General features: G+C 41.4%; 1 protein-coding gene and 1 pseudogene across 2 annotated transcripts; both read right to left on the bottom strand.

Moving 5' to 3' along the window:
• Positions 1–1,604: 1,604 nt before the first annotated feature.
• LOC145436308 (uncharacterized) lies at positions 1,605–4,292 on the bottom strand (annotated as a pseudogene).
• A 1,509-nt stretch (positions 4,293–5,801) lies between these two features.
• LOC145436307 (uncharacterized) lies at positions 5,802–7,632 on the bottom strand. 2 transcript variants are annotated; one of them, XM_080313668.1, is made up of 2 exons: positions 7,129–7,632; positions 5,802–6,584 (listed from the first exon to the last, which is right to left on the bottom strand). In XM_080313668.1, exon 2 carries the CDS (start codon positions 6,494–6,496, stop codon positions 5,843–5,845), a length of 654 nt encoding a protein of 217 aa, XP_080169794.1. In that variant the 5' UTR covers positions 6,497–6,584; positions 7,129–7,632; the 3' UTR covers positions 5,802–5,842. The 2 variants fall into 2 exon arrangements, with proteins under 2 accessions (XP_080169794.1, XP_080169793.1); XM_080313667.1 differs by lacking the exon at positions 7,129–7,632 and adding an exon at positions 6,656–7,103 and having other exon boundaries at positions 5,802–6,597.
• Between the last annotated feature and the right edge of the window lie 20,259 nt (positions 7,633–27,891).

Here is a 27,891-nt window from a genome sequence, read left to right as displayed (position 1 = left end):
GTTTATGACTGTAGATGAGAGACTTATATTCAATCACCGCCATAACAATATTGACAAGTTCCTTCGTGAAAGTGACGCTAACACCGCCATAACAATATTGACAAGTTCCCTCGTGAAAGTGACGCTAACATATCTCTCTAAACTGCTTTATGCTTTGTGGAAATCAGCGTATGAAAGGATTTGGCTAGAAACCGGTGCAACAACACAATCATTTGAAAGAGTAGTCAAGGTAGGCAAAAACTACTAAAATAACTGGTCGATGAAATTCATCAACAAGTTCTTTGAACTCTCTCTGCATGTCGGCTGTAGAAAACCTTACGTAAAGACTGCACGTGAATATCATTTATATTGGAAGTTATATTCGAGTGAGGCTTGCTGCGATTAGATCTGACCTCACCACGAGGGAATAGTATACCAATCAGCTACTATCTCCACATTGAGCGATGATACAAACCCCTTCTAAAGCATTACAATGCGCTACAGTGCGACAGTTGGCGCGCACGAAATTAGGTTAAGCACTCGCATGAAATTAGGTTACGGGTTCGCATGTAACTAAGTGGATCGAGGGAAATTATCATCCGACTCAATTGTCGCGAGGTCATTCATCCGTAGTTCTGACGCTCCGAAAGCTGCTGGCTTATCATATGCGTCGTGTCCTGCGTATGGTTACAACTTCACTCCGAGAGGCCTCACACAGAGAGGCCATGCCTTGAAATTGATCGCCAGTTATATTGTTTTTACTCAAACAATTAGGCGGCTTTGGCTAGTTCATGTTATATGATTCCTTTATATTTATTCAAAACGAACAAAATTCATCACCAACAAATCACGCTCGAAAGATTCGGTTTTCTTAACATACATGAAATGCTGAAACTAGAAATGGCAAAGTTTATGTATCAGTGCCACTGCGGCCACTTCGCCGAAAACTTCAATGACTTCTTTACCTCAGACTAAGTGTACGTGTAGACCTACAGTGTACATGTACAGTACAGTACAGTGTAGACCAGAGGTCTCAAACACGCGGCCCACCAGAGCATTTTGTGCGGCCCGCGACGACATTTTAGATTTTTAATATTTTGACAATATATAAGTGTCACATATATCTTTTTAGGTAATAAATTGAAAATTCCCTCTTAAAGTGCTCCGAAAGCCTTAAACTATTATCAGGGGAATAGTCATAGATCAGAAGGTCGCAGCTTGGTATTTTGCTAACTAAGCAAGTAGTTATGGCAAGTATTGGCGATCTTTAGTTACATGTTTGGTCGCTAAACCATGTTATTAAGGCCACTTAAAGGAACCGAGTACCGCAGTGGTACGCTCTAACGATGTAACAGCAATGGGGGTGTTCGGCGTTCCGATATTTCAATCACTAGGACTCATTCATTAATATATTTATGTTATATTTACATTTGTTTCTGCTCCTATATATGAAGATATTCTGCCATGAGATTAATAGTCTACTTATCAGAAGTATTCCCGAATAACACTGGTCAACAAAAATTTTGTTGCATTTCTACCAACACTTGTTCTTACCTAATTTGGGGGCGCTGAATCCGAATCTGACCTTGTTTTTTTTCTGCAAGGTCCAGATTTTTTGCAAATCGAGATTTTTTATTTTATTTTTACTAAATTCAAATTTTCTGAAAAATTACATGATTTGTCAAATGACGTTCTTGCTTATAGTCGAATAACCAACCTCAAAACAATAATAGGTTCCCAGAAATTATTGTGTTACCACTAGCAATTGTATTTACGGACAATTAGGCACCAACTGTTTGAAAATATGTAATAAAGAACATTTTTGCTGGTAAAATACATGTAATAAGCGAGTTTTTGTTGCAAAATGACATTGAAAAGAATGATGACAATCCACAGTATAAACTTAAAGCTATCGATGAAAAGATGCAAAAAATTCAATTATTCAACAACCCCGGAAAAAATTTCCTCTTATAACTTCTGCGTTTGTACGCTTTTTGAGGACAGTCACGTTTGATGCCCGAACAATAATCCGCCATCATATGTCGATCCCACCGACCTTGGTAGCGTTCTTCCACTGTCATGAGATCCTGGTGGAAACGCTCTCCCTGTTCATCACTGACAGCCCCAAGGTTTTCAGGGAATTTGTCCAGGTGGCTGTACAGGAAATGTACTTTTATGCTCATGTTGCATCCTAAATCACGATACCCTGAGAGCATCTTGGATACAAGTGTTTCATAGTTTGGAGCCTTTCTGTTGCCAAGAAAGTTCTTTATAACATCTACAAAAGATAGCTACGCAGCTTTCTCCTTAACATTCATTTTCTGAATGAAGTTTTGGTCACGAATAAGTGTATGTATCTGTGGTCCATTAAACACTCCTGCTTTAATTTTATCATATGACAAAGCAGGGAAAGTATGAAGAAGATGACGAAAGGATTCATTGTCAGGATTTATAGCTTTAACAAACTGTGTCATGAGACCTAGTTTGATGTGCAGGGGCGGAAAAACAATTTTGTCTCTGCTTACGATTGGGTTGTGTGTTACATTAGGCATGCCAGCTTGAAATGTTTCACGTAAGGGCCACTCCTTCTGTGTCCAATGTTTTTCACGTGCTCTGCTGTCCCACATGCATAGATAACATGGAAATTTAGTGTATCCTTTTTGCTGACCTAGCAGAAAACTAACCATTTTGAGGTCAACACAAATGATCCAGTTGTGCTCATGATATCTGAGAAAACTCATAACAGTTTTAATGTCATCATGCCGTTCCTTCAAGACAGTGGAGTGACCAACTGGAACAGCTCCATAAACATTTCCATTGTGTAAAAGGGCACACTTGAGGCTGCGCTTGGAACTGTCCAAAAACAATCGCCATTCTCCTGGATCATACGAGAAGATACCCAATTGTCCGAGAAGACCAGGTATATCGTTGCAAAATACCAGCTTATTTTCCTCTGAAAAATAGGGAAGAAAGAGTTCTTCTCTTTTTCGAAAAAAGGATACCTTTACAGATTGATCCAGAACCTGTTTTTCCTTGAGTCTGGAGGCTAAGAGCTCAGCTGCTTGCTTGGACAAATCTAAATCACGAACCAAGTCATTCAGTTCTGATTGATTAAACTGCTGAACAGCTACTCTGGTTTCACAAGAAGAGTGTTCAGATTCAGATCCTGTATCTGTTCTTTTATACTCCATTTCCATAACCTCTTCCCTTTGCGATTCAGTTTCCTCATCTTCAGAAAATGTAAAACCACTAAAGACTGGAGGAGGGAATCTATCAGAGTGCGGAACAGGTCGTATAGCTGATGGTATACTTGGATAAGAAAGCATTTGTCGGCTCTTCCTGCTAACACCTTTTGTATTTACCATGCAAAAGTAGCAGTCAGTCGTGTGATCTTGGGGTTCACGCCACACCATTGGAATGCCAAAAGGCAGACTCTTCCGCTTTCCTTTTGTCCAGTCTCTGAGCATTTCTTCGCAGTTATGGCACACAACATGTGGAGACCATTTCTTATCTTGATCGCCAAGATGGATGCCAAAGTAAGCTCTGTAGGCACGCTTCACGAACGACGTTATATTTCGTCTTTGACGAGAAAGCGTGTACACACCACAGATATAACAAAATGAATCAGGTTTATTTTTGCATTTAAATCTACTAGAAGAAGCCATGACCAAATCTGAAAAAAGTTCAGAATCGAAAGAAAGTCTGGTGATATCTATGTGCTTAACACAACCAAAAAGAATAAAAAACCATGGTACTAATTAAGGCTACCAGCAGACGAGTGTAAAATAGAGCTTATAGAATATCCTACAGCATCTATCCGCAATACCTCACTATAATCAAGTTGCCTAACTTCTTCAAATGCCCTTAAACAGCAGTAGGCTACAACTTAAAAGAGCTGAAAGCTTCTATCTGAAACACTGGTACTGTACCATAGTACAGACAACGCACACACAAATAGCCTAACTTTGAAAACCTGAGTAGCAGTAAAACATGCTGTTGAGCAAGCAGGCCTGCAAAAATACTCCTCCACCATGTGCAAGTCAGTCAGCAATGACTAGCAAATGTTCACAATGGTTCTGATGATGCATACAAAAAGAAAAAGGGCTGGATAGATAAAAAGTGTTCGATGCAGATCAGATTTATGCACTAAATATGTGCCACAAACGAAAAAAATTAAATTGTCGATTGCATGAAAACTAGAGCATGCATAAAGAAACTGATTGCAGATTTGAAATCAGCATCCTAAAATTGTGTAGAATCAGTTAAAAAATCTCCTGCAACAAGAAACGAAAAAAGATTTGTTGACCAGTGTAATGGATTGGAATTGCAATGCTCAACTTATAAATGTTTTGATATCAGATCAGTTTTTATTATCAATCTGTTCAATTCAAAATAATCATAGTAGCTGAAAAATTCACCCGAGAGCTTTTGTGATGGCATCATACATTTGTCCGCCCATATGGTGTCTATATCTTATATTTAATATATATAAAGTACAACAACAATTCCATTCAAATAGTTATAAATGTGAAGATTCGTGTCGTGCCAGGCCTAAATTGAGGCAGGAGTAAATCACATTTTGACGATGAGTGTTTACTGTCAGTCTGCTGGATCGGGTCACTTTCAATAGGACAATTAATTCCCGCCAAATAATAATACTTGGAAAGATATAGAATAACCCTATAAATGCTGCGGCCCGCGGCGTCGTCAAAGCTGGAAAACTGGCCCGCGAGCACATTTGAGTTTGAGACCTCTGGTGTAGACGCTGTTCGTAATAGATCTGGCCATGCAAGTCGCATATTACACGATAGATCACTACGCTGTATACCAGGGGCGGGCAACATACAGCCCGCGGAGCGATTTTGTCTGGCCCGCGGATTGTATTCCGTCATACATGATAATGTGGTCCGCGGCCTCAGTCTGCCGATATTACCCACAACTTGCCAGTCTGCCGATATTACCCACAACTTGCTTACTAGGTCTGATTTTAGTGACTGAATGTTATTATATACGTGTATGCGCAGGGTGCGAGAGCGGATCTTCCGCGTAAGTTCGTCGAAGCGAGAAGACTTGCATTATCGGCATTTACGATGTACTCAACCCGAATGTCGTTTGTGGTAATCATGGTAGTAGTTATATAGATCGGTCGCGAACTAGCGTTGTTTCTTATGGCGGGGTGGTGACTCGTATTGAAAACCGGGGGTGGTGACTCGTACTTTCAGACCCCCCTTGTGGTGGTGAGTCGTAATGGGTTCTTATGGACGCGGTCGTGATTCGTACTTTCGGGTATAGGCTGCGGCGGTGACTCGTATCGAAAACTCGGGGTCGTGACTCGTACTTTCAGGTATAGGCTGCGGCGGTGAATCGTAATGAGAACTCGTGGTCGTGATTCGCACTTTCAGACATCTCTCGCGTGGTGTTGAATATGTACGAGTCACCGACAATAACCGCGCAGACGGAAACGTGGTTTGTTGTGAGGATTAAGCAGTGCGACCTATATTCCGAATGACCTGCGCGCTGAATTGTTTCTCGTCCAGCCGCTACTATCGATTATTACACTAGACCGCTCAGTGTGAAATAATTTGATCGTAAATTATGATATATGATGTCGTAGTTTAGTCGTACCAAATGACCGATCGTGTTCTCTCTTTCCTCGCTATTGATTGCTACCTGAATAATATTTTCGGATTATTCGCTGTTTCGCGCCTACAAAATAGTCTGCTGTTCACAGTCGCAACTTCATCGCGATAGCACAATTTTCACACCTCGATCAGTAGAACAACACTGCGCTAACCCAGTTGTCGAAACACATAGGTCATACATTTTACGTGAAATATTGTATTGTGGTATACAAATATGCAAACTATTCTTTCAATTCAACAAGTCTAGTTAACGAATCGATTTTCAAGCTGCCGACACAGTTTTTAACACGAGTGAGTTGATATTTCTTCCCGGGTACGAGCGAGGCTTTGTTCCATTGATCCAAAACCACCTCACCAGTATCATCCTTCAATGTAAAACTGTATAATTTCAACTCCTTTCCGGCACCAGAATTGACCATCTTCTCCTCTCGAGAAACACAAGTAGCGGCGATCGAGACGTATTCATCTTTATTTCCGTATACCGATTCACAGGTCAATAATGGGTATTCTTCAGTCGTATGTCTCGATTTTCCATGTAGAGTTACTGACGAAGCCCGACCAAGTAATACAGCGGGTTTTCCAGTAAATTTATCAATTTGAACCCAACCGGATTTGACCATGAGTTTTTTTCGTTTGGAGAATGCTTTCTCAATGACCCCGAACAATTCACGATTGAAACACGTGAAAGATATCTCTTCGTTATTACCGTCGATGAATATACCTTTGAGATATTGGCTAACGCCACCTCTTTTGGGTGATGAGACGAATTTGACGCCGACGTGAAAATTTGAAGTTGCTCCGACTTGCATAGTGTTGACGCTGTTCGATGCCATATCGTTTGGTAAAGTGAGAGCCATCAGCAAATCCGCCGACATTTATAGAATTAGGTGCGTGGTATTGAGTGAGTTAACAGTCTTTGTATAATCCTGATGACCCGCGTGAATAGACTTGGATTGAAATAAACTTTACAGGAGTTCTGTAAGAAAGGATGCCGTTCACAAGTGACAAACGACACGAATGAATTTTCTTCTTACCCAGTCAATTATCAATGTACTGTAGTGAGTATTCAAGACGTCTGTTGCTAAATCTCTGTACGCCGCTAGGGTATGTATGTCACTTTTCATCGCCGCAATGGTTATGACACTAAAAACCCCATTCCAGTCGATGCCGTATGATCGAATCGAGTTAACCAATGCGGTAAAATCACACTTTCGAACACGGCTCACGTTTTGTCCATGTACATAGAAATCTAGTACTCCGTGGATGAATTTTTCCGTTTCGCTCAAGGCGGGGGTAGTCAAATTATGATAGTACAGAAGATAATTCTCAATAATCGCGCTAGTTGCCATAACGAGTATATGTAACTATCAACTGAAAAAGTAAACCATGAGAATGACACCACAATGTGTTAAAATGGTGAAATACACCACTCAGATTTCGAAAAAACAGATGTTGGCGGGTGCGTTTGACATGTGTGGCGCAATAAAAATCGGCCGTTGCGCTAAACAGGAAATTCACTAAAGCGCAGTGCGCTGTGCGATTTTGAAAAATCAGATATCTGTAGCGACGTTTTGATCTGTGACACACTAAATACGTCCCGTTCTGAAAGTCGGAAACGCGATCGGTTCTGAGGATTACGCAGTGTGCGTGCGACCTATATTTCGAATGACCTGCGCGCCGAATTATTTTCCATCCAACCGCGTGCTACTATCAAATTAAATCTATAAATAGCCAACACCCACGAGTCGATTGTTATACTTCGCTGTCGCAGACATAAACGTTGGTTGGAGCAGTTAGATTAATTATTATACAATGGCCGAGGTTCAGATAGATAATCTTGACAAATTTGGTTATGAACCAAATGCATTCGAATCGCAATTTGAAGAGAACGCGGATATCTTTGATGTGATTAATCCTGGTGATCTGATGACGCCGGATTTAAGAGTTGAAGCCGCAGAACGCGACCTTACGGCAACGAACGAAATGCAGTCAAACTATACAGATATAGCGCGCCAGGCGTGGCTGAAGTCGGGTCAACTAGCTAGAGAAAGCGCGATTAACGATCTCACGAACTTGGTGACGATACCGTGTGTACCGACCGACGAGACAGCCGTTAGCAACGAATTACCGAATCCCGAGAAACCGTCGACTTCTGGGATGACGATACCGCGCCCCGCGGGGTTGCTATCGGCGACTGATACTCCTAAATCTGTATCAACCGGCAAGCCAACTCGAAAAAGAACCACATCGACAACGGCGGGCATACCACCGGCTAAACAGCTTCGCAATGGGAAATCGAAAAATTTGAATCGTACCGAACCCAGACAGAAGGTTGGTAAGAAACCTGTGAAATCTAAAAGTGCGAGTGACGATGATTTTCGCGACGACGTGAAGGGAAAAAAGAAGCAGGAAGAAAAGTTATGTCAATACACAGTTGACAAGATGGTCACCTACCTCCAGACTATTGACGTTGTTAAACCGCATTTAGGTTCAATACTATGTTATGTTGATTCGTTGACGGAGAAAAAAAATTTGACTGTCACAAAGCTCATGGCTGACATCAAACGATTGCTTACTGTCAAGGGTCAGCGTTGGAGTCTTGATGAGATTCAACCTGAATTAAATACCGCAACCAATGAGTACTTGCATCGACTTCTAGAAATTAGAACAAAATTGAAGTATAATTTGTGATTGGGCTGAATGATTTTCATTGTTGGGAGTGTCTATTCTCAATTTCTGTTTTCCGTTTCAGATTTTACATTAGAGCCATAAATAAACAATAGCTTCTGAAAGCACAACCACTAGTGGTGCTGGTGCTCTTGTAATCTCGAATCAGCGGTTTAGGTCTTTCTCTCTGGGTGTCGAGCGGTGAACAACGTGGCTTACTGGCTGGGTATATTCGATCGCGAATTGGTGGATAGGGAGTTAATTAGTAAGTTATTCGGTACGATTACTTGGATTTATGAACGTAATATGTTACTCGTTTATCCTACAGACAAAACAAGCGTCGGAATTGAAGCAAAGAATTGCATAGGTGAGTTATTACTGTGCAGAACTATTGAGCATGATGTAATGATTTTTGTTGTTGAACAGACAGAGCAAACTCAAGTTGAATACACAAGTCTACTTGTAAGTTATCCGCTATTACACAACGTTAGTGAGCATAGATTGATGTGTTGTTTGTTTTATTAAGCATAAAGAATCGAAGACACCAACAAAGAAACTAGATTGTAAGTAAGACTAGTTCAATGTTCCCCAAGTGCTGAATTTGACCGCGTGTTATCAATTTTACAGATGAGTCGACGACGGAGAAATCGTGTTCGCGAGGAAGAAGATACACCACCAGAGATCGGTGACGAACACCTGGAAGTTCTAAATCAGAACTGGCAAGCGATAAAATCGTATGTAGTGAACAAGACTAACCATGTGTATAATATTCGAGTCATCGGTCGGGAGCTAACGGATGTTTACCGCGATATACAAGCTATATTTTTCTCAGAGTCGACTCGTTTCAAAATCAATTTCGCGTATGCATTTATTTTGTACCACATCGAGACTTTGAGATTTCGTTATTTTCATGCATCGGCGAATGTTGATAGTGTACTAGAAACACCAGCAGCGATTTCAACACTAGCTAAATTCAATGAATTTGTTGAATCTATTCGCTTGGAAACGGCGCTCGATTTATTACGAAATTCTCGACCAAACACAAAGTCACTGCCGGTCTGTCTGACTAATGTACAGTTTTATGTATATCCTACCGACGGTATGTTGATTGGTTGTGCTGGTATTAAGCTCCCGACATGGCTTGCGAGAGCGAGATGTATCATGGCATTTACTCGTCGGAAGAATAATACTAAACACAATGACAATCTGTGCGCTTTTCGCTGTATTGCCCACTCACTAGGAAAAGATACAAAAGCACTGGCTCAGCAGTTTACTTCGGTGTATGGTGTAAATGTAGAATCTGGTGTGACTCTCGACATGCTGGACGATATCGAGGACTTGTTTAATGTGGCCGTATTTGTGTACACAAAAACTGAGGGTAAAGCTGTCGCACTCCGTCGTAGTACGTTTGAAGCGAAACCTGTGTACTTACATTTAGAAAGCAACCATTTCTGTCTAATTACTGATATATTCCGTTACGCTGAGAGCTATCAATGTGATGTTTGTGAAAGATTTTTTTATGAGCAGTATGAATTGACCAGACATAAATGTACAACAGAACCTGTTGAAGTGTTTCCCGGTGGCGTGTATACCCCTCCACTGAACATATTTGAAAAGCTTGATTTAGAAGGGGTGTTCGTTCCTCACCAGCTTCGTTATTTCAAATACCGTATCGCGTTTGATATCGAGAGCATGTTCGAGAAGTGTGATATTCCAGATTCCTCCAAAACTTCGTGGGAGTGCAAACATATTCCCATTTCTGTTAGCATATCTTCTAATGTGGAAGGGTTCTTGGAACCGTATGTAATTGTCTCGAACGGTGACCCAAACGACTTGTGTGCGGAAATAGTTGATCATTTTCATGATATTCAAAGTGAGTCATTTAGGTTGTTACAGATGGAATATCAACACTACTTGGACATGCTCGAATGTAAAATTACCGAAATGAAAGCACTGGATCCTTCTGAGAAAAAAATACCACTTGAACGTTTACAGGAGGAGTTTATGCGATATTTAAAACAAATCCCTGTTTTATCGTTCAATGGTGGTCGGTACGACTTGAACTGTCTCAAAGAGTACTTGATGGGTTTACTCGTTGATGAAAATCTGAATGTATTGAAACGAGGTAACAACTTCCTCTCGTTGACAACGAACAGACTTAAATTTTTGGATATTGTGAATTACTTGGCACCCGGGTTCTCGTACGATGCTTATTTGAAAGCCTTCAAATGTAGCGCCGCTAAAGGTCATTTTCCGTACGAGTTTCTGACTAGTTTGGAAAAGCTGGATTATACGAGTCTTCCTAGCCACAGCGACTTTTACAGCTCGCTAAAGGGTCGTAATATATCCACAGCTGAATATGAAAACTGTTTGAAGGTTTGGAATGATAACAAAATGACTACTTTACGTGATTATCTCAAATGGTACAACGCAATCGATACTCACTACTTCATTGAGGGGTTAGAAAAACAATTTCAATCTTTCAAAAGTCAGTTCAGTGTGGATATATTCAAGGAAGCTGTCTCCCTACCTGGGGTTGTATCAAGGCATCTTTTCAATAGCATTCCGCGCGATTTCACCTTGTTCAATGATAAACATCAAGACCTGGTTTCGCTATTCAGAGACAATTTAGTGGGTGGACCGTCAGTCATTTTTCATCGATATCAAAAACAGGGTGAAACTCGAATCAAAGAATTTTTTTACAAGGAGAACGCTCAGATTACCCAACATGTAACAGGGCTGGACAGCAATTCGTTATACCTTTTTGCTTTGAGTGAGCCTAGTCCAACTGGTTTCCCGGTACATTGGCAACCACTCGATGCTGACTGTACTAAATTCAAACCTGTAAAGACCGCACCGAAATGGGGGGAGACAGCAGCTCAATGGCTAAACTGGTATTCACACATTCACAATGTACATGTCCACCATGCTTTTAATGGACCCGAAATCCGCGTAGGAGCCCGTAATTACCCCGCTGATGGGTTCTATCGTAATTCAGCTGGTCAAGGGGTAATCTTGTCTTTTCTTGGGTGTCATTTTCACGCGCATCAATGCAGATTTGGCTGTGATGACCTGGAACGTCGAGAACGAACTAAACGTGTTCATGATTATTACAAAAGCCTCAATTATCAAGTCATATGTAAATGGGAATGTGACTGGCGCACAGAGAAACAGGAAAATCCTGATATTGTGCGATATCTTAACGGTATCCAACCGCAATTGACTCGAACCAAGTCTGTCACCGCGCATAAATTGATGGAGATGGTAATGACTGGTACATTCTTCGGATGTTTATCAGTCGATATTTTTACACCAAAACATTTACAAAGGAAGTTTGTTGAACTATGTCCGATATTCAAAAATACGATGGTGTCTCGCGAGCATTTGTCAGGTCACATGAAACAGTTTGCCATTGATCGTAAATTACTCACCAAACCCACGCGCATGTTAGTTGCTTCATACTGGGGTAAGAAAATCTTGTTGACCTCTGACTTGATCAAGTGGTATGTAGAGCACGGATTGATTATATCAAAAATTCATGAGGCGGTAGAATTCACCAAAAAGACATGTTTTGACGACTTTGCGAAAAATGTCTCAGACTGTCGACGGGCTGGGGACCGTGACCCTAACCTAGAGATCATTGCCCTGACGCAAAAATTAGCCGGAAACAGCAGCTATGGTCGGGTCTTGATGAACCCACGTAAATTCAAACGAACCACCTACTGTGATAAAAGCGAATTGGGTGCCCGCGTGAAGGATCGTTTTTTTGTGAAATGTGACGAATTGAACGCTGATCTATTTGAAGTAACGAAGCGACCTAAAACGATCAAGTGGGGTAACTGTATTCAGGTGGGGTTCTGGGTTTATAACAATGCTAAGCTCAAGATGCTCTCGTTTTTTTATGACTGCTTGTGTAAATATTTCCGCGACGAGTGCTTCATGCTATTAATGATGGACACGGACTCTCTCTATCTTTCGCATTCAGCCTCATTCGATGATATCCTTATCCCCGAGAAAAGAGATGAATTTTATGTGGAATACGAGAACTGGTTTCCACGCTATTTTTGTGACGAACACCGAGCTGAGTTTTTGGTTGATCCGGTTTCTTTTGACCGATCGAGACAGTGTTGCAAAGACACGTATGCCTATTTCCTTCGTCAACCGGGTTTGATGAAAGTGGAGTACGAAGGTGGTACATCTTTCTGCGGTCTCCAATCCAAAAATTACTTTTGCGATGGTCCAAAGAAAAAATTGGCTTCCAAAGGTCTCCAGAAATCCAACCCAGTCGATTTCGAAACTTTTCTGGGTGTCTTGACATCTAGGCAATCTGTCGGGGGAGTGAACAAGGGGTTTCGGTGCAGAGATAGGGGTGTCTATACGTACAAACAACAGCGTAAAACATTTTCCTATTTCTATGCCAAACGCCGAGTGCTCGAGGATGGTGTGTCAACCCTGCCATTGAATGTGTAATTGTATATTTTGTGTGTTATTGCATTTTATCTGTGTGTCTGCTATTATTATGATTTCCTTGTACTTTTTATGTGCTAATGTGTCATTTGTTTTCCAGATGGATAGCGCTATTTCATATATTGAGTCAGTAATGTCAGAATTGGATTTAAATAGTTTGCACAAAGAGACGCTTGAACTGGAGCAGGAATTAACACAGCTCTCGATTCACGGTACCGACGACAACTCACAAGACCGCACGATACCCGATCGATCCAAGGCGCGCCGTCGGGAACTAGACGAGAAATGGACCCGTGTCCGAAGTGTCTGCATAGAAGCGCTACTTCAACTACAATTTCCTGATCGAAAGACGCCGAGTGATAACCACATCCTATTCAACAGAGCAAAGCTGACAAATTATGTGGTCTTGGGAAAAAATTGTTCGTGGATACCGCTTTTCGGTCACGAAGAGAGACAAGCCTACTTGAGAACCCGCAAGCGACATCGAAAATTCCAATTTTTCCTTGATCAACATAGAGTCGCAAACAGTTTGAAACGAACTCGTTCTGACTCTGAAAGTAGCGATGCTACAACCGATGATTTTTGCGAACATGATGCGTTTGGTCATTGTGAACATAATCTTGTGGTGAACACTGATAGTTTTAGGTGAAACTTTGTTTACAATCTGTGGGTGTTTTCGAAATGATGTAACTATAACATTTTAGTAACAACATTTCCTGGTATCTGTGTCTTGTTTTTACAGATGGCTAGTAATTACATAATATCTGTTCTAGAACAAGCAGGTCTGACTCGGTTACACGAAAAGACACTTGTACAACGCCGCGATCATGTACACTTCGTGGAGCTGTATTTGAAACGAGAGATATCGCATGAATTATACGAACAACGCGTATCGAGACAACATAAAGTTTAAAAGAGTGTTCAAAAGGTGAGGTCTATAGTTGTTATAGAAACACTGTTAGATTTTAAAGCGCTATGAATCCTCTTATGTGATTTATTATTTTGCAGATTGGGATCAGCTGCTTGACGACTTGAATAAAGCATTCGTAACACTACAACTTCCACTGACGAAATTACGAGGGACAGATGAGGATTTCATAACCCGGGGAAAATTGTTGAATCGAACTTTACTGGAATTGTATATTCCGCTAGAACAAGATGACTACAACAGTGGATATTCCCAACCTTGTTGATATATAAACAAATGCACTTATCGAGTTTTCAATAAACAACAAACGATGGAATTGATCCACCCATTCGCGTGTATTGTGAGTGGTCCTTCGAGAAGTGGGAAGACTACTTTTGTTGCAAAGCTGATTCAGCATGCGACATCCATGATTAAACCAAGTGTATCCAGGGTCGTGTATTGTTACAATAATTATCAGGAGGTTTTCAAGACGATGCGTAACGTAGAATTCCACGCGGGTCTAGATATTTTAGAAGAGTTGAAGGTTTGCTCTGAAGACACCTTGATTATAGTGGATGATTTCATGACCGAGACAGCGAAAATTGCAGACTACTTTACAAGATTTTCTCATCATTCGGCAAAGTCAATTTGCTATATCACACAGAACCTGTACCACAAGGGTAAAGGAGCACGTGACTTGAGTCTCTCAAGTTCGTATATGGTGATTTTCAAGAATCCGCGCGACCAACAGCAGATCAGTTTTCTTGGTCGACAAATGTACCCAAACTCTAGATTTTTAACAGAGGCTTATCGTGACGCTGCTAGACGACCTCATGGTTATTTATTTCTTGATGTCACGCAAGAAGCACCTGAAAATCGACGAGTTATGACCAATATATTTCCTGGTGAAACCATGGTGGTTTATACCCCGCTGGTATAAATAGCCAAGCACAGAGACGACTTTTAACTCAAAATGACGAAGGTGCCAGCTCGGACACGGCGACATATACCCACACTAGAGTTCCTACATAAAAGTAAACCCGAGATACGCAAGCAAATTATATCGGGAGCCAGCAAAGAATTGATCGAGTGTATATGCGATTGTACAAAGAACATTTTAAACGGTAACATCCCTCTTTCAAAGTATAAAAGAAAGCGACTATCAGCTCATAAATGTAGTTTACGTCGACTTGTCAGGAAAGACATCCCCATTCGACATAAGAAACGTATGGTTAACCAGCATGGGGGTATGTTTATGACTCTATTATCAAGCATCCTACCCGTCGTCACTGGTTTACTCGGTAATCTTTTCAAAAAATGACTTCTTTTAAAAAAATCTTCATAAATCCGAGCCCGATCAACGGAGCTGACGTTCAGAAATTGAATTTGGATATCGACAAATGTATGAGCGACATATTACAGATGAACATACCCCAAGAACGAAAATTAGCCTTATATAACGACGCACTAAATCGTTATCAAACAAAACACGACACACTGAATCAACCGATGAAAATCGATATATCAGAACAAAGGAATCTATTTTCGGCTAGTGAGTTGGACGCACTGCGACGCCTGATCAAGGGTGAACCATCAAGGATTCCTATACCATCACCGAGTAGCCAACGAAGCAAAGTAAAGACTCAGCATGCCAAGACGAAAAGCGGTCGTACACCCAAGACCCCGAGACGATACGGATGGGAGCCATACTAAGTATTTCACGCCAGGGCTACCCGGTAGTTATCGCGGTGCATACGTATTCTCTAGAGGGCGGAATAGAGCCAAAGTCAAGGAGTTTCTTTCGAGCAAGGACGCGTACACAAAACATTTTCCCTATCGAAAGAAATTTAAGAGACCTAGAGTGATTACGTCCGGTCTCGGTGTTCAGTATCAAACCGATCTCATGCATATGCAAAATCTTTCAAAAGAAAACGATAATTTTAAATATGTGTTGGTGACGATCGATTGTTTCAGCCGATTTTTATATCTGTATCCACTCAAAAACAAAACCTCGCAAGGTATTATTCGCGGATTCAAGGAAATATTTAAGGAACGTATACCTCATGTTATTCAAAGTGATCAAGGTTCTGAGTTTACCAATCGTGCGTTTCAGACTTTCTTAAAAGAGAACAATGTGCGACATTTTCATACAAATAGTGAACTGAAAGCATCGATATGCGAGCGTGTTATTCGTACTGTGAAGCAAGTGTTATACCGTTATTTCACGCATAATAAGACTTTGAATTATGTCAGTGTCCTGTCTGAGATATGCCGGGGGTATAACACTACTTTTCACGTTGCTATAGGGTGTCCTCCAGCAGATGTTGATTATTCAAATCAAGAACAAATTTTCCACAGGTTATACGGTGACATGACCCCTAAAAAACCCAAACTAACTATCGGCACACCGGTCAGGATTTCGAAATCACGTGGTAATTTTGTAAAAAGTGCCTTGGCGAGTTGGACCGAAGAAATCTTTTTCGTATCTCAATGTCGTAAAGGTGACCCTCCTACTTATCAATTGAAAGACTACCATGGTGAAGTTATAGACGGTCGCTTTCAGCGTGAAGAGTTACAACCAATAACGAAAAATAATAATATTTACAATATCGAAAAAATCCTGTCTACTCGCAGGAAAGGAAAGAAAACGCAATATCTTGTAAAATGGTTGGGTTATCCGTCTACATTTAATTCTTGGGTCTCGGATTTGTATAAATAGACACCGAAAATGTTGTTCAACCAAACTATGGATTCTGATTCCGCCTCATCTCGCATGGGTCAAGTCTCGAACAGTCTGAAAAACCAGATTGTGTTTATTGTACAGATTTGTATGTTAGTGTGTGTAATCGTGTTTTCCTTATATCAAATTTCTGTCGGGGTGGATCGTGAGATATATTTAACGCTACTGTCTTCTTCACTTGGGTATTTATTACCGAATCCATCACCTCATCGTATATGTTGAAAGAAACAATAAAATGTTGTTGACTCTACCTTCGAATGCGAGTTTGGATAAATTTCCGAATACTAGCACAGATTTTCAAACGGAACTTTACAAAGAATTAGAAATGAGTCGCCATGAGCTGGGATTATGTGAGCTAACCTTCCCCAATGATTTTCAACCGCGAATTGAAGTGACAGCGAAAAGTATCGGTTTTGGATTTGTCGATGCGAATGGATACACCGATCGGTATTATATTCCCGAAGGCTCGTATTACAGCATCGGTGAAATGTTAGAATCGTACGAGAAATATTACATGGGGGACATTTTCATTTTACAAGGATTCGGAGACTTTAGAATCACATTCAGAAGATTAGTCACGAGTAAAAAAAGATACAAGCGGGGTGTACCCATAAATACCGATACCGCAGACTCTAGCGTCAAACACATACCCCGTACCACGCATGATTCACCCGAACCTTACGGATTGATACCACTTGGTTCTGTGTTGGATACAATAACATTTAGACGCGTTGTATCTCGTCGCCGCGGAGTGGTAGAATTTATCTTCACACCCGCGATAAAGTTGGAACGGATTGATAAGGTTTATGTGTATTGTGATCTGATACAACCAAGACCACACGGTAACAAGCTGCAACAACTTTTACGGGTGGTTACTGTAACCGCTAAACCGAATGAAAACCAAATCAACATATTCCCAAAACCATACTTCTTTGCTTTAGCGAAAAACAATTTTAGAACAATACGAATTTATCTACGTGATGCGGCTGGCAACCCTATTAAATTTCGAAAAGCACCAGTGACAGTGACCCTACGCTTCCGTCGTAGAGCTGTTGATTCAATATGAGTTACATCACGTTGTCTGGCACCCAAGGTGAATTCTCGGTGGTGTTACCGAATGAAATTATTTGTAATGAACTCGCATTGATGGATATGAGTTTTGTCAGTGAATCTCTTGATCGAATTATAATCAATCACGATCAAGCACTCTGGGAGCTACATAATGAGAAAGATCGAATAGTAGATGCGTACCTAACACCACTTGGGAATTATGCAAACAACCTCGAGTTGACGCGAAGAATATTAGCTGAAAGTTTCAAACACTGTTTCACCGAAAGAATCAACGATGAACTTTTCCGAATTCGTTACTCGAAACGTATCACACTCCACCCCACGGATATATTCACGAATTATTTCAGTGTAGTTGATCAAGTGTCGACGCCAGTATGTAATGTCACGTCGATCAAACCTAAACCAACTCAACCCCACCTCAGATATCTTTTTGTGTATATCAATGTACTACGACATCATCCGGTGGGTGATTACATGAGTCAATTGCTTCGTGTGATCCAAGTAAATAACGAGACGTGTATGAGACAAGAAGTTGTATATGAAAAACCGTTTTATTTCCCAGTGTCGATTAACCACATCCGCGATATAAAAATCACCATCCGGGATCAATACGGTCAGTTAGTACATGATATAGAGACCACATTGACACTCCACGCACGATGAAAATAGTGACGTTAACCACCTCTATGCTTGGTGCTGATTTTGAACACAGACTACTCACCATCAACAACATCCCGACGAGGTATTGTGAATTAGCCCTCATGGAGCTCGATTTCACTTTAACCGAACCGGCGATTGGTCAATATTTGTTTGTGTATTGCGATATTATTCACCCCCACTTACTTGGAGATACGTTAGCGCGTTTATTACGAGTTATACCACTGACACCTGGTGATGTCGCACATAATTGGGTAGCGACAAATCCGTATTATTTCCCTGTTTCAAAAGATGTTGTAGATTCTGTATGTCTTTACCTCAGGGATGAGTTTGGGGAACCTATAAATATAATAAGTCGTTCATTGCAAGCTACATTTAACATTAGGAAGCGATTATGAAAGTTGTTTTCACGTGTGATCATCATTCTGTCCATCGTCATTATAACCAGACAGGCGATGGTTATGGATATTTTAGTGGTGGAGTTCAAGCCGGTTCCGGTATCGGGAGTTTGTTTAAATCACTCGGTCGTTTAGTGACACCTATTGCGAAATACGCTGGTGGTCAATTGTTACGGACTGGAGGTGAAATAGCGAGAGATCTATTACGGGGTAACTCGATCAAGTCTAGTGTTGTCAAGAGAAGTAAACAAGCTGGCGGTCGAGTGATTGATAAAATTTTAACCCCAAAAGCTATAAAAAGGAAAAAAACAAAGTCAAAGAACACTTCATCCAAACGTCGTCGTAAACAACAGGATATATTCGACTAAGAACTATGTTGATGCATGCGGGTTCCCGAGAATGTCATAACTCTGGATTAAACATATTTAGTATACCCCACACACAAACCAGTATTGAGGAATCGCAATATGTCGTCGTCAAACCCCATAGTTTAGGTAATGTCATGGAAGTACAATTACCAAGGACGGATCGATATATGGATCTACAAAACACGTTCTTGAGATTACGTTTGAAGCTCACTAAACGCGATGGAACTGATTTAGCAAACGATACACAAGTGGGCCTGGTCAATAATATGTTGGATTCTCTTTTCAAACAAATCGATGTAACTATTTCAAATGAGGTTATCACAAATTCGGATAATTGTCATGCGTACAAAGCTTATATCTCTCGGTTGTTGAATGATACTCACGGGGCCTCGGAGAGTTTTGTGCAAGGCCAAGGTTTTTATAAAGATGTCGCTGGATCTATGGATGTTCTTGGTGCAGCGAATACTGGATATGTTAAACGAAAAGACCTTACAAAAAACAGCACTCCGCTAGAGTTGATCGGAAAAATTCGAATGGGTCTTTTTGAACAGTCTAGATGTATGTTGGATAATGTCGACATGAAATTAAAGTTTACACGTAACGAAGATAATTTCTGTCTGCTCGGTGATGTGGAGGATGTGCAAATTGTTTTACTCGAAATGGAAGTGTATGTCAAACAGATGAAGATCGCCGAAAGTGTAAGCTTAGCACACAAGTCTGTATTACAGAAGAATACTGCAAAGTATCCCTGGATACGCTTACAAATGTCGACTCATACATTCGCGGCGGGCTTGTCGAAAATTGATAGAGAGTTAGTTAGCGGCACCATGCCAAAGAAGATCGTAATTGGTTTAGTCGAGACCACGACATTTAACGGTGTTCGGACCAAAAACCCATTCAACTTTAAACACTTTGATGTTCAAAATCTTTCGTTAAGTGTGGATGGGCGTCAAATTAACGGACGCGAATTTCATTTCGATTTTGATAAACATGGCGGACTCGAAGGTTATATGACACTATTCTCTCAGACAGGTCGCTGGGAATCCGAGGCACCTTTAAATATTTCACGCAAAGATTATGTCAATGGATACACTCTTTTTGTGTTTGATTTGACACCCGATAATAGTTTGGGATGTTATCAACTTCATAAGACAGGAACTGTGCATCTGGTTTTGACTACGTCGAAGCCTTTACCAACCTCCGTAACCTTGTTATGTTTGAAGGAGTTTCAACATCTTCTACAGTTGAATCAAAAAAGACAAGTCGTCGAAATATGAATACGTCTGAGATCAATGATATTCTCTATAACCATCCTGACACACAAAGTCTATATCTAGGAACTTATCCAGTAGATCAGCTACCGAAGAAACCAACTAGTGGAAAATTCGCTATCACCATTAATTACGATGAGTCGAGTTTGCCTGGGTCTCACTGGGTGTCTATATACAGAGATGACGATACTCATTTTCATGATTCGCTAGGTTTCGGACCGCTAAAACCTCAGATAATCGAATTCCTGGAGCCGGATGAATTTTCTGTGACTGGGAAACAGTTACAGAGTAAAACTTCGGATGTGTGTGGAGATCATGCTATTGCATTCTTGATAAAAAGAGCTCAAGGGTTTTCAGCCGAAGAATACTTGGATAATTTTGGCGATGATAAAAAAGTGAATGATACGATTGTACGTGCTTTTGTGAAGAGTTTGATTTCAGAGTAATAAACGAATGTGTAAATGTGTATACTTGTGATTCTTGTTGTGGTTGTGAACAGCAGACTATTCTGTAGGCGCGAAACAGCGAATAATCCGAAAGTATTATTCAGGAAGCAATCAATAGCGAGGAAAGAGAACACGATCGGTCATCTGGTACGACTAAACTACGACATCATATATCATAATTTACGATCAAACTATTTCACACTGATCGGTCTAGTGTATAATCGATAGTAGCGGCTGGACGAGAAACAATTCAGCGCGCAGGTCATTCGGAATATAGGTCGCACTGCTTAATCCTCACAACAAACCACGTTTCCGTCTGCGCGGTTATTGTCGGTGACTCGTACATATTCAACACCACGCGAGAGATGTCTGAAAGTGCGAATCACGACCACGAGTTCTCATTACGATTCACCGCCGCAGCCTATACCTGAAAGTACGAGTCACGACCCCGAGTTTTCAATACGAGTCACCGCCGCAGCCTATACCCGAAAGTACGAATCACGACCGCGTCCATAAGAACCCATTACGACTCACCACCACAAGGGGGGTCTGAAAGTACGAGTCACCACCCCCGGTTTTCAATACGAGTCACCACCCCGCCATAAGAAACAACGCTAGTTCGCGACCGATCTATATAACTACTCATGGTGTTTGTCGACTACACTGGTCATTTACACCAGGCTGATTTTTCTTAGTTTTGATTCCGTACCTGACGATATGTAGCACGGCACACTTCTAGGCTTTTGTAAGACACCGCTTATGCCAGTGGTTGCCAACTCAAAACGCGTCGCGGACCACTATTCAAATTTCGTAGAGGATGCAGGCCGCATGAATTCAATATCGAGATTAATTAGGCCATAGTTGAACAACGACGCTATGTCGTCACCTACTCAACCCTAGTGAATCAATATTTGTAAATTTGGGGTACTGGACTTATCGAACGCCTTGAAATCTTAATTAAGGTTTGTACCGTGTGCAGATTGATCAGAGAGTACCAGACATGGTGGCGCCTCTATCACAACGCTATTATCAAATCCACATTGTATTCGTCATTATCGACGAGAAATGGCAGTGAAGTGACGTTGCTGTCGTCAAAATACATTTATTAAATCCGATTTTCTTTTATGTGAATAAATGGGAGAATAAATCGATTCAACCATCCGACCCACCCAGTACTTGATTTTTCTATATCCGGCCCGCCGACTGGAGAAGTTGCCCGCCCCTGCTGTATACCCATAAATATTCCGGCTCACGCTTTAATAGTGAGAAACCGCTGTCCACGTACTGCACAATATTACTACACCATTCTAAATCTGTACCCTGCGGCGTACTGTTCAAGAGAGTCGGATCGCATGAAATAAGGTCAGGGGAAGGAAATCGTCAGCCTGTAATAGTCACGGGGTCATTCATCCATAGTTGCGTCTTGTTCGAAACGGACGCTTCTCGATGAGAACAACAACGGTGTAATAAGTTCAATCCCGGGCGTCGTGCGTGGAAATTGATCATGTATGTATATTTATCTCTATTCATTAGAACCAAATTCATCTGCTGCTGCCGAGCTAGAGAGAGATCAGGGTTGTAACCAAGTCACAATATTCCGAGTCACAAGTCAATCTCACTTTTATAGTTCTGACTCAAGTCAAATCCAGTCATTTTAAATTCACCACCGAGTCAGGTCCGAGTCCAAGCCAGCGAGCAGAGGGTCGAGTCCGAGTTACGGTATTATGACTGAGTCCAAGTAATTCTGTTGACTGATAAGTTTCCAGTTAAAGTCTTGTTTTATCCAATTTTGTAACTCTGTTTGGTGATATCGAATGGCTCACATTTATAATACACTAATTTTCCTCACTTTTTGCAGTTCCTGGACGCATTTTCAAGTACCAATACCACTAGACGTAATACCAATGGTGTTGCTTTACTATTCGTCGAATTTTCAATGAAATATCGGTATTGGCCGTCTGAATCTCGAGTCATATGACTTGGTTCAAGTCATGCACAATGACTCGAGTCGAGTTGAGTCGTTTCAGTATTTTGAGAAAATGACTCGATCAGGTCAAGTCCAGTCATCAGAAAATCGTAACTCGAGTCGAGTCATGACTCGAGTCATTACACCACTGAGAGAGATATATAGCTACTCGCCGACTCAAATTATTATATATTCCTCAAACTCGGCATTCTGCTCGCCATAGTCTAAAAAGATGGGGAGTTTTACTTAAACACAGAATTCACTTAACAAATGATTAGTGCTCCATATCTTCTAGAAATTTCGGCCAGCACTCTCATTCTTTATGACGCGGCCCACAGCAGGTGAAAAAGCGGCCAATGGCCATGAAACGTTCTTGTTCGCTCATAATTGTATGCGGACCCGAACAGAACCAAGCTGCGGACCAAGCTGCGTTCCAATTCAACTGATGCTCACCTGCAGCGTTAACCAACGGTTACTACGTCCGAAAACTTGTCCATAACTTGGATTGACCACAGATCTCATTGGCTTCAACAGCTATTGAAGTATATTACGCAATAAATTCATTAAATACTGTTTTTGGAATCTATGCTTTCAACTTGAAATTCTGATGAGATACAAGTTTATAGGTGTATAAAATATGGCATAGGTATAGGTAAAACTTGTAGAACTCGCAAATACACGATTGCTGTATCGATTTAGGAATCCGGCCCGCCAAGTAACAACGAAATAGGTTTAAACCAGGGGCCACATGCGGACCTCGTGGTCATATATATTTCGGCCCCCGATCTGATTTTGGAAAAACGCCAAGTAAAGCATTTTAAAATTCTGTAATTTTATTCGTGATACCAGTGCTAGGTTACATCATCAGTTTAAAAAAAGTTAAAACCAGTCGAGTGTCCACATATCATGGAATATGCATTTCAAATAAACGGTCAAAACTAAGATATTAAATTCTAACATATAGCGGCGCAATTATTACGTACGGTACAACTTATCCCATTCTGTCGACAATGTCAGAACTGGTGTCATGGTTAAATGCGCGTATGTATAAACTACTGCAGCAGTTAGCGCATTTTTAGATCTAACATGCAGGTCTGCATGCCCCATTTCAAGTATGCATAACACTTTGCCACAAAATCGTTCGTGGCACACCCGAGAATCTATGGCGGCACACGGCTTGAAAATCACTGCATTGATGTATATATATCTAACCCACGGTAGATTGGCGGTACACGCGAGAAACTGTGGAGGCACACATGTTGGGAATCACTGCATCGATATATTTGTAGCGACCCTGATACGGCGTCACGTACCTAACAGGGAAGCCGGTGTGTTCCTGGGCTCCGGACCTCGTCTCTCTGCGATCGCCGCCTGCTGCGCGCTCGCTACACGAAACGCCTAACACACAGTACACCAGTCCATACGGCTATAATAAGATTATATTCCACGACACAGTACTCAAAACGGCGTTTCACACTAGACTCATATACTCCCAATATACACAGCGATACATGCAAACTGATAACGTACACAGACGACCTAACAATACCAGGCACAGGCCTACACACAGCACACAAGTTCACACAAACCGTATTACGACAGCCAGGCCTAAACCTACACCAGCAGCAGCGTTTCCATCTACAGGCGAGGGATCAGCTACGGGACAATATCACTCCCCAGATGCTAGCACAGCATCGTCCGTGATCTTTCCATGCCCCAGTCAATCTATCTGAACATAGATTCCGACAGGATACATCCACCTCAAGCCTACAAATACAATGCCAACTACCTGCTACTTCACACCCTAACTGTCTAATACTACAACTACTTCCTGCTGCTGTTCCCGACTACCAAGCACAGAGACATACTCACTCGCATCCAGCTTCAGCCACGCTCTCAGCCAACTCTCTCTTCAACCAACGCAACACGCGGTCTCCAGCCATACCACGCGCAACGTAATTTCTAAACGGCAAATATCGAACATTCTAGAAACCCCGGGATGCCACATATTCATAACCAACTACTTATGTGAGTTGACGATAGCACCAAGTTTACTTCCTTACCAGCCTGAAGTGCGACAACGTAACTTCATGAAGTGCGACAACGTAACTTCATAAGGCAGTAATACAGTCCATCCTCAAGATTACCGGACCACGACTGACCTATCGATCTCGCTTCCCATGACATGCCGCCCTATTTCTTGTCGCTTTCTTTTTCTATACTGTATTCTTTACTTTCATTCAGTGTGCATGCCTCCTCTTTACTACGCCTAGGCCAAGGTGGGTGTCCGATTCCATTGACAAATCCAAGTCGCTTCGACATCTTCCTGTCTATTCATTGTATCGCATTTTTTGTGGTGTATTGAACTGATAAAATTGCTAATAAACCAATGATGATGATGATGAACTGCGGTTAAAAAAAAACCTCAAAGATCGGACCAAGCTGCTAGATTAGACACAATGAAGAGTTGCGACTCGGCTCTGGTTTTGGTTCGTTTTATTATAACTTGATCGGTTCAAAACCTCGCAATAAGTCGGTTCAAAACCTCGCAAGATTGCGAAACGATGAAAAGATATGAACGTGTCGAGCAAATTTCAAACTTTCTTCATTTCAAGTCCGTTATAAAAATCGCGAAATAGTTATGTACAAGTCATACAGACGTAATACTGTATTACGATATACATAATCCGGCAACGCAGTATTAGTAAAATAAATTAGCGAAAGGTATTATTACTCTGCTGGTCACAAATAGTGGGGAATTGGCATTTTATATTTATTTACAATGGATTTTGTGCTGCTTAACGGCTAAAGAAATTGTAAATACCGAGACAGATAAGGTCCAGATTCAACACGAAAAAGGACCAGCTGTTTAGTATCTCTCGCCTAGAACATGTAAATAAGTGACGCGCACACACAGATTGAAAAGTAACATAAGATAACACAAAAGGACAAGCAATTAAAAACACTGAAGGACAAGCGTTAAAAAACTTATGTCTTGTCTCTGTAAGCGATTTCAACATTGGATATGATCAATGGGTGGCACATAGACGGGAGTCTGAAATAGCCACAGCGTCGAACGGCGGCAACAGTTACTGCATATCCGAAAAAAGGTAAATATAACCGCTATAATCGCACCTAGTTGGTGCCTGGATTAGATACAATAAACAATTGCGACTCATACTTTTCCAGATGTGAGGTGGTATGGCTCAACATTGTCCTCATAACAAGGCGGCTCAGGATCATAGGAGGCGATGACGTGCGCTATAGGATCGCAAGAAGTCTTCGCGGCGTCGGCTCCAATTTTATGCCCAGTCTTGCTTTCATCATCCCGTGGTATGATGTGTTCTCTGGTCTGCCTCTTGTTTAGATTGAGGTAACTGCGCAGCCATTCAACGATCCAACACCACCCCGCCGAAACACGGTCGACTTCAACAGTTCCTAGGTCAGGCCGAGCTGTTTTTACGTGGTCGTGATTTCGAATACGCGTCTCTACAACCACAGCGATAGCGCATGTCATGTGAACCGTGCTAGCCGCCAAGCCGAATGTTGTGGTCGCTACTATAACAATGTAAAGAGCGAGGGGAGTAGAACAAGAGGCATTCTGTCCCATCACCGTAACAACGGATCCGACGATTATCGAAACGCAACTGGCAAACGCACTGCTGTAATAGGCAGCGACGGACGTTGCTCCGTGGAGTGAAACCGCAAACACTCCGGATAGGAAATTAATCATCGCTGCTACCTGAACCATCCTTTGGTGATATTCCTGCCCCGCGGTTAGTCCCAGAGCAAGTGACGCAGTGCCGAAAAGCATCTCTAAAGCACCGACCCGGAGCAATGTGACCTTGTATAAATTTTCCTGTCGTCGTGCCATATCTTGACCAGAGGTTATATCTTGTCGCGAAGCAGATGCGACTTCTTTCACGTCAGTAAGTCTTATCAGTCTAATCAGTCTCTTGCAGCGAGGCGATATTATGGTCGAGGCTATTATTCGTTAAGTATGATAAACTGTATGTAAAAAAGACAATATTACGGTAACAATTGTTTGCATGCCGAGTTGGTCAAATTGATCACCCGCGCCGCGCAAATGCAAGTACCGGTAACGGTAACCCCGTAAAGTTATACTCAATAAAATCTAGCAAATGTGATTTACAGGACATGTCAAAATCAGTTCACATGTAAAAATTAGTTCAAATGGACGTAGGAAATGAAGGTTATGTAGATTACTAAATAATCCAGTTTCAAAAAATAGATTTGGGTCGCGGGCTCGAATACTGTTAGCCGTCAGTCGGAGGTGCGTCTTCGCGAATAACGTGAAATGACAAACGACACCACAAACAGGTGCGACATTTGAAAACATATTCAATTACCGCCATATTTATAAGACAATTTCCCTCGTGAAAGTAACGCTATTCACGCTAACATATCTCTAAACTGTTTTATGCTTTGCGGAACTCGGAAGCTTTTGACTACAAACCGGTGGAAGCGGAAGTAGTCCAGAACACACAACCATTTGAGATAGTAGTGAAATTAAGGGGGAAACCTTGAGTACTACGAAAAAATAGAATTACTTCAAGTACGTTACTGGCCACATCATCTTGAATATAAACGATATTTTACACATCTTGTCAGGCATATATGATATCTCAACCCTAATCTTGTATTAGACCAGTGATTCCCAACCGCGGCTCCAAGAGCTGCATGCGGCTCCCAGCTAGCCTTCTTGCGGCTCCCCTTGACCTTTGAAAATCCCACACAAGTATTGAAAAATCAATTTATAACAAATAAATAAAGTCATGTTGAAAAGTACCATGCTGACCATTAAACTAATGGATCATTGGATGCATACAACATGCTTATCAGCAACTTTATTGACGAGTCCAACCGCCGCATTGACGGATTGAATCCTTTCTTGCCTATTATGAAAATGTTTTCAAATCCTATTTCGTATAATGTGGCAAACCCCTAGTGATTTCCAACTTGCGTTGCTAGACATGCACGCATCGAACTCAAGCAATTATTTTAAAATTAAGACTTACTTGAATTTTGGAGTCAAGTTCCAGAGGCAAAGTATCCCAACCTGATAACCAATGCTAAGAAAAACGATTCTGTATTATGATCAACTTATATATGTAGCTCAAAGCCAATGCCAAGTTGGACATTAAATTGATTTTTTCTGCTAAGTGTTGCTATTCGGTGGTACGTGCTGCTATAACTTTTGGTATACCTAATGAGTGTATTCGTGCGGCTCCAAACGCACTCTGAAATTTGAAATGCGTCTCCGACACCGAAAAAGGTTGAGAACCACTGTA

Source organism: Botryllus schlosseri, chromosome 3 (genome assembly GCF_051294905.1).
Source record: "Botryllus schlosseri isolate E-star chromosome 3, Bs_hap1, whole genome shotgun sequence".
Classification (NCBI taxonomy): Eukaryota; Metazoa; Chordata; class Ascidiacea; order Stolidobranchia; family Styelidae; genus Botryllus; species Botryllus schlosseri.
This window is presented reverse-complemented; position numbering and strand designations above follow the sequence as displayed.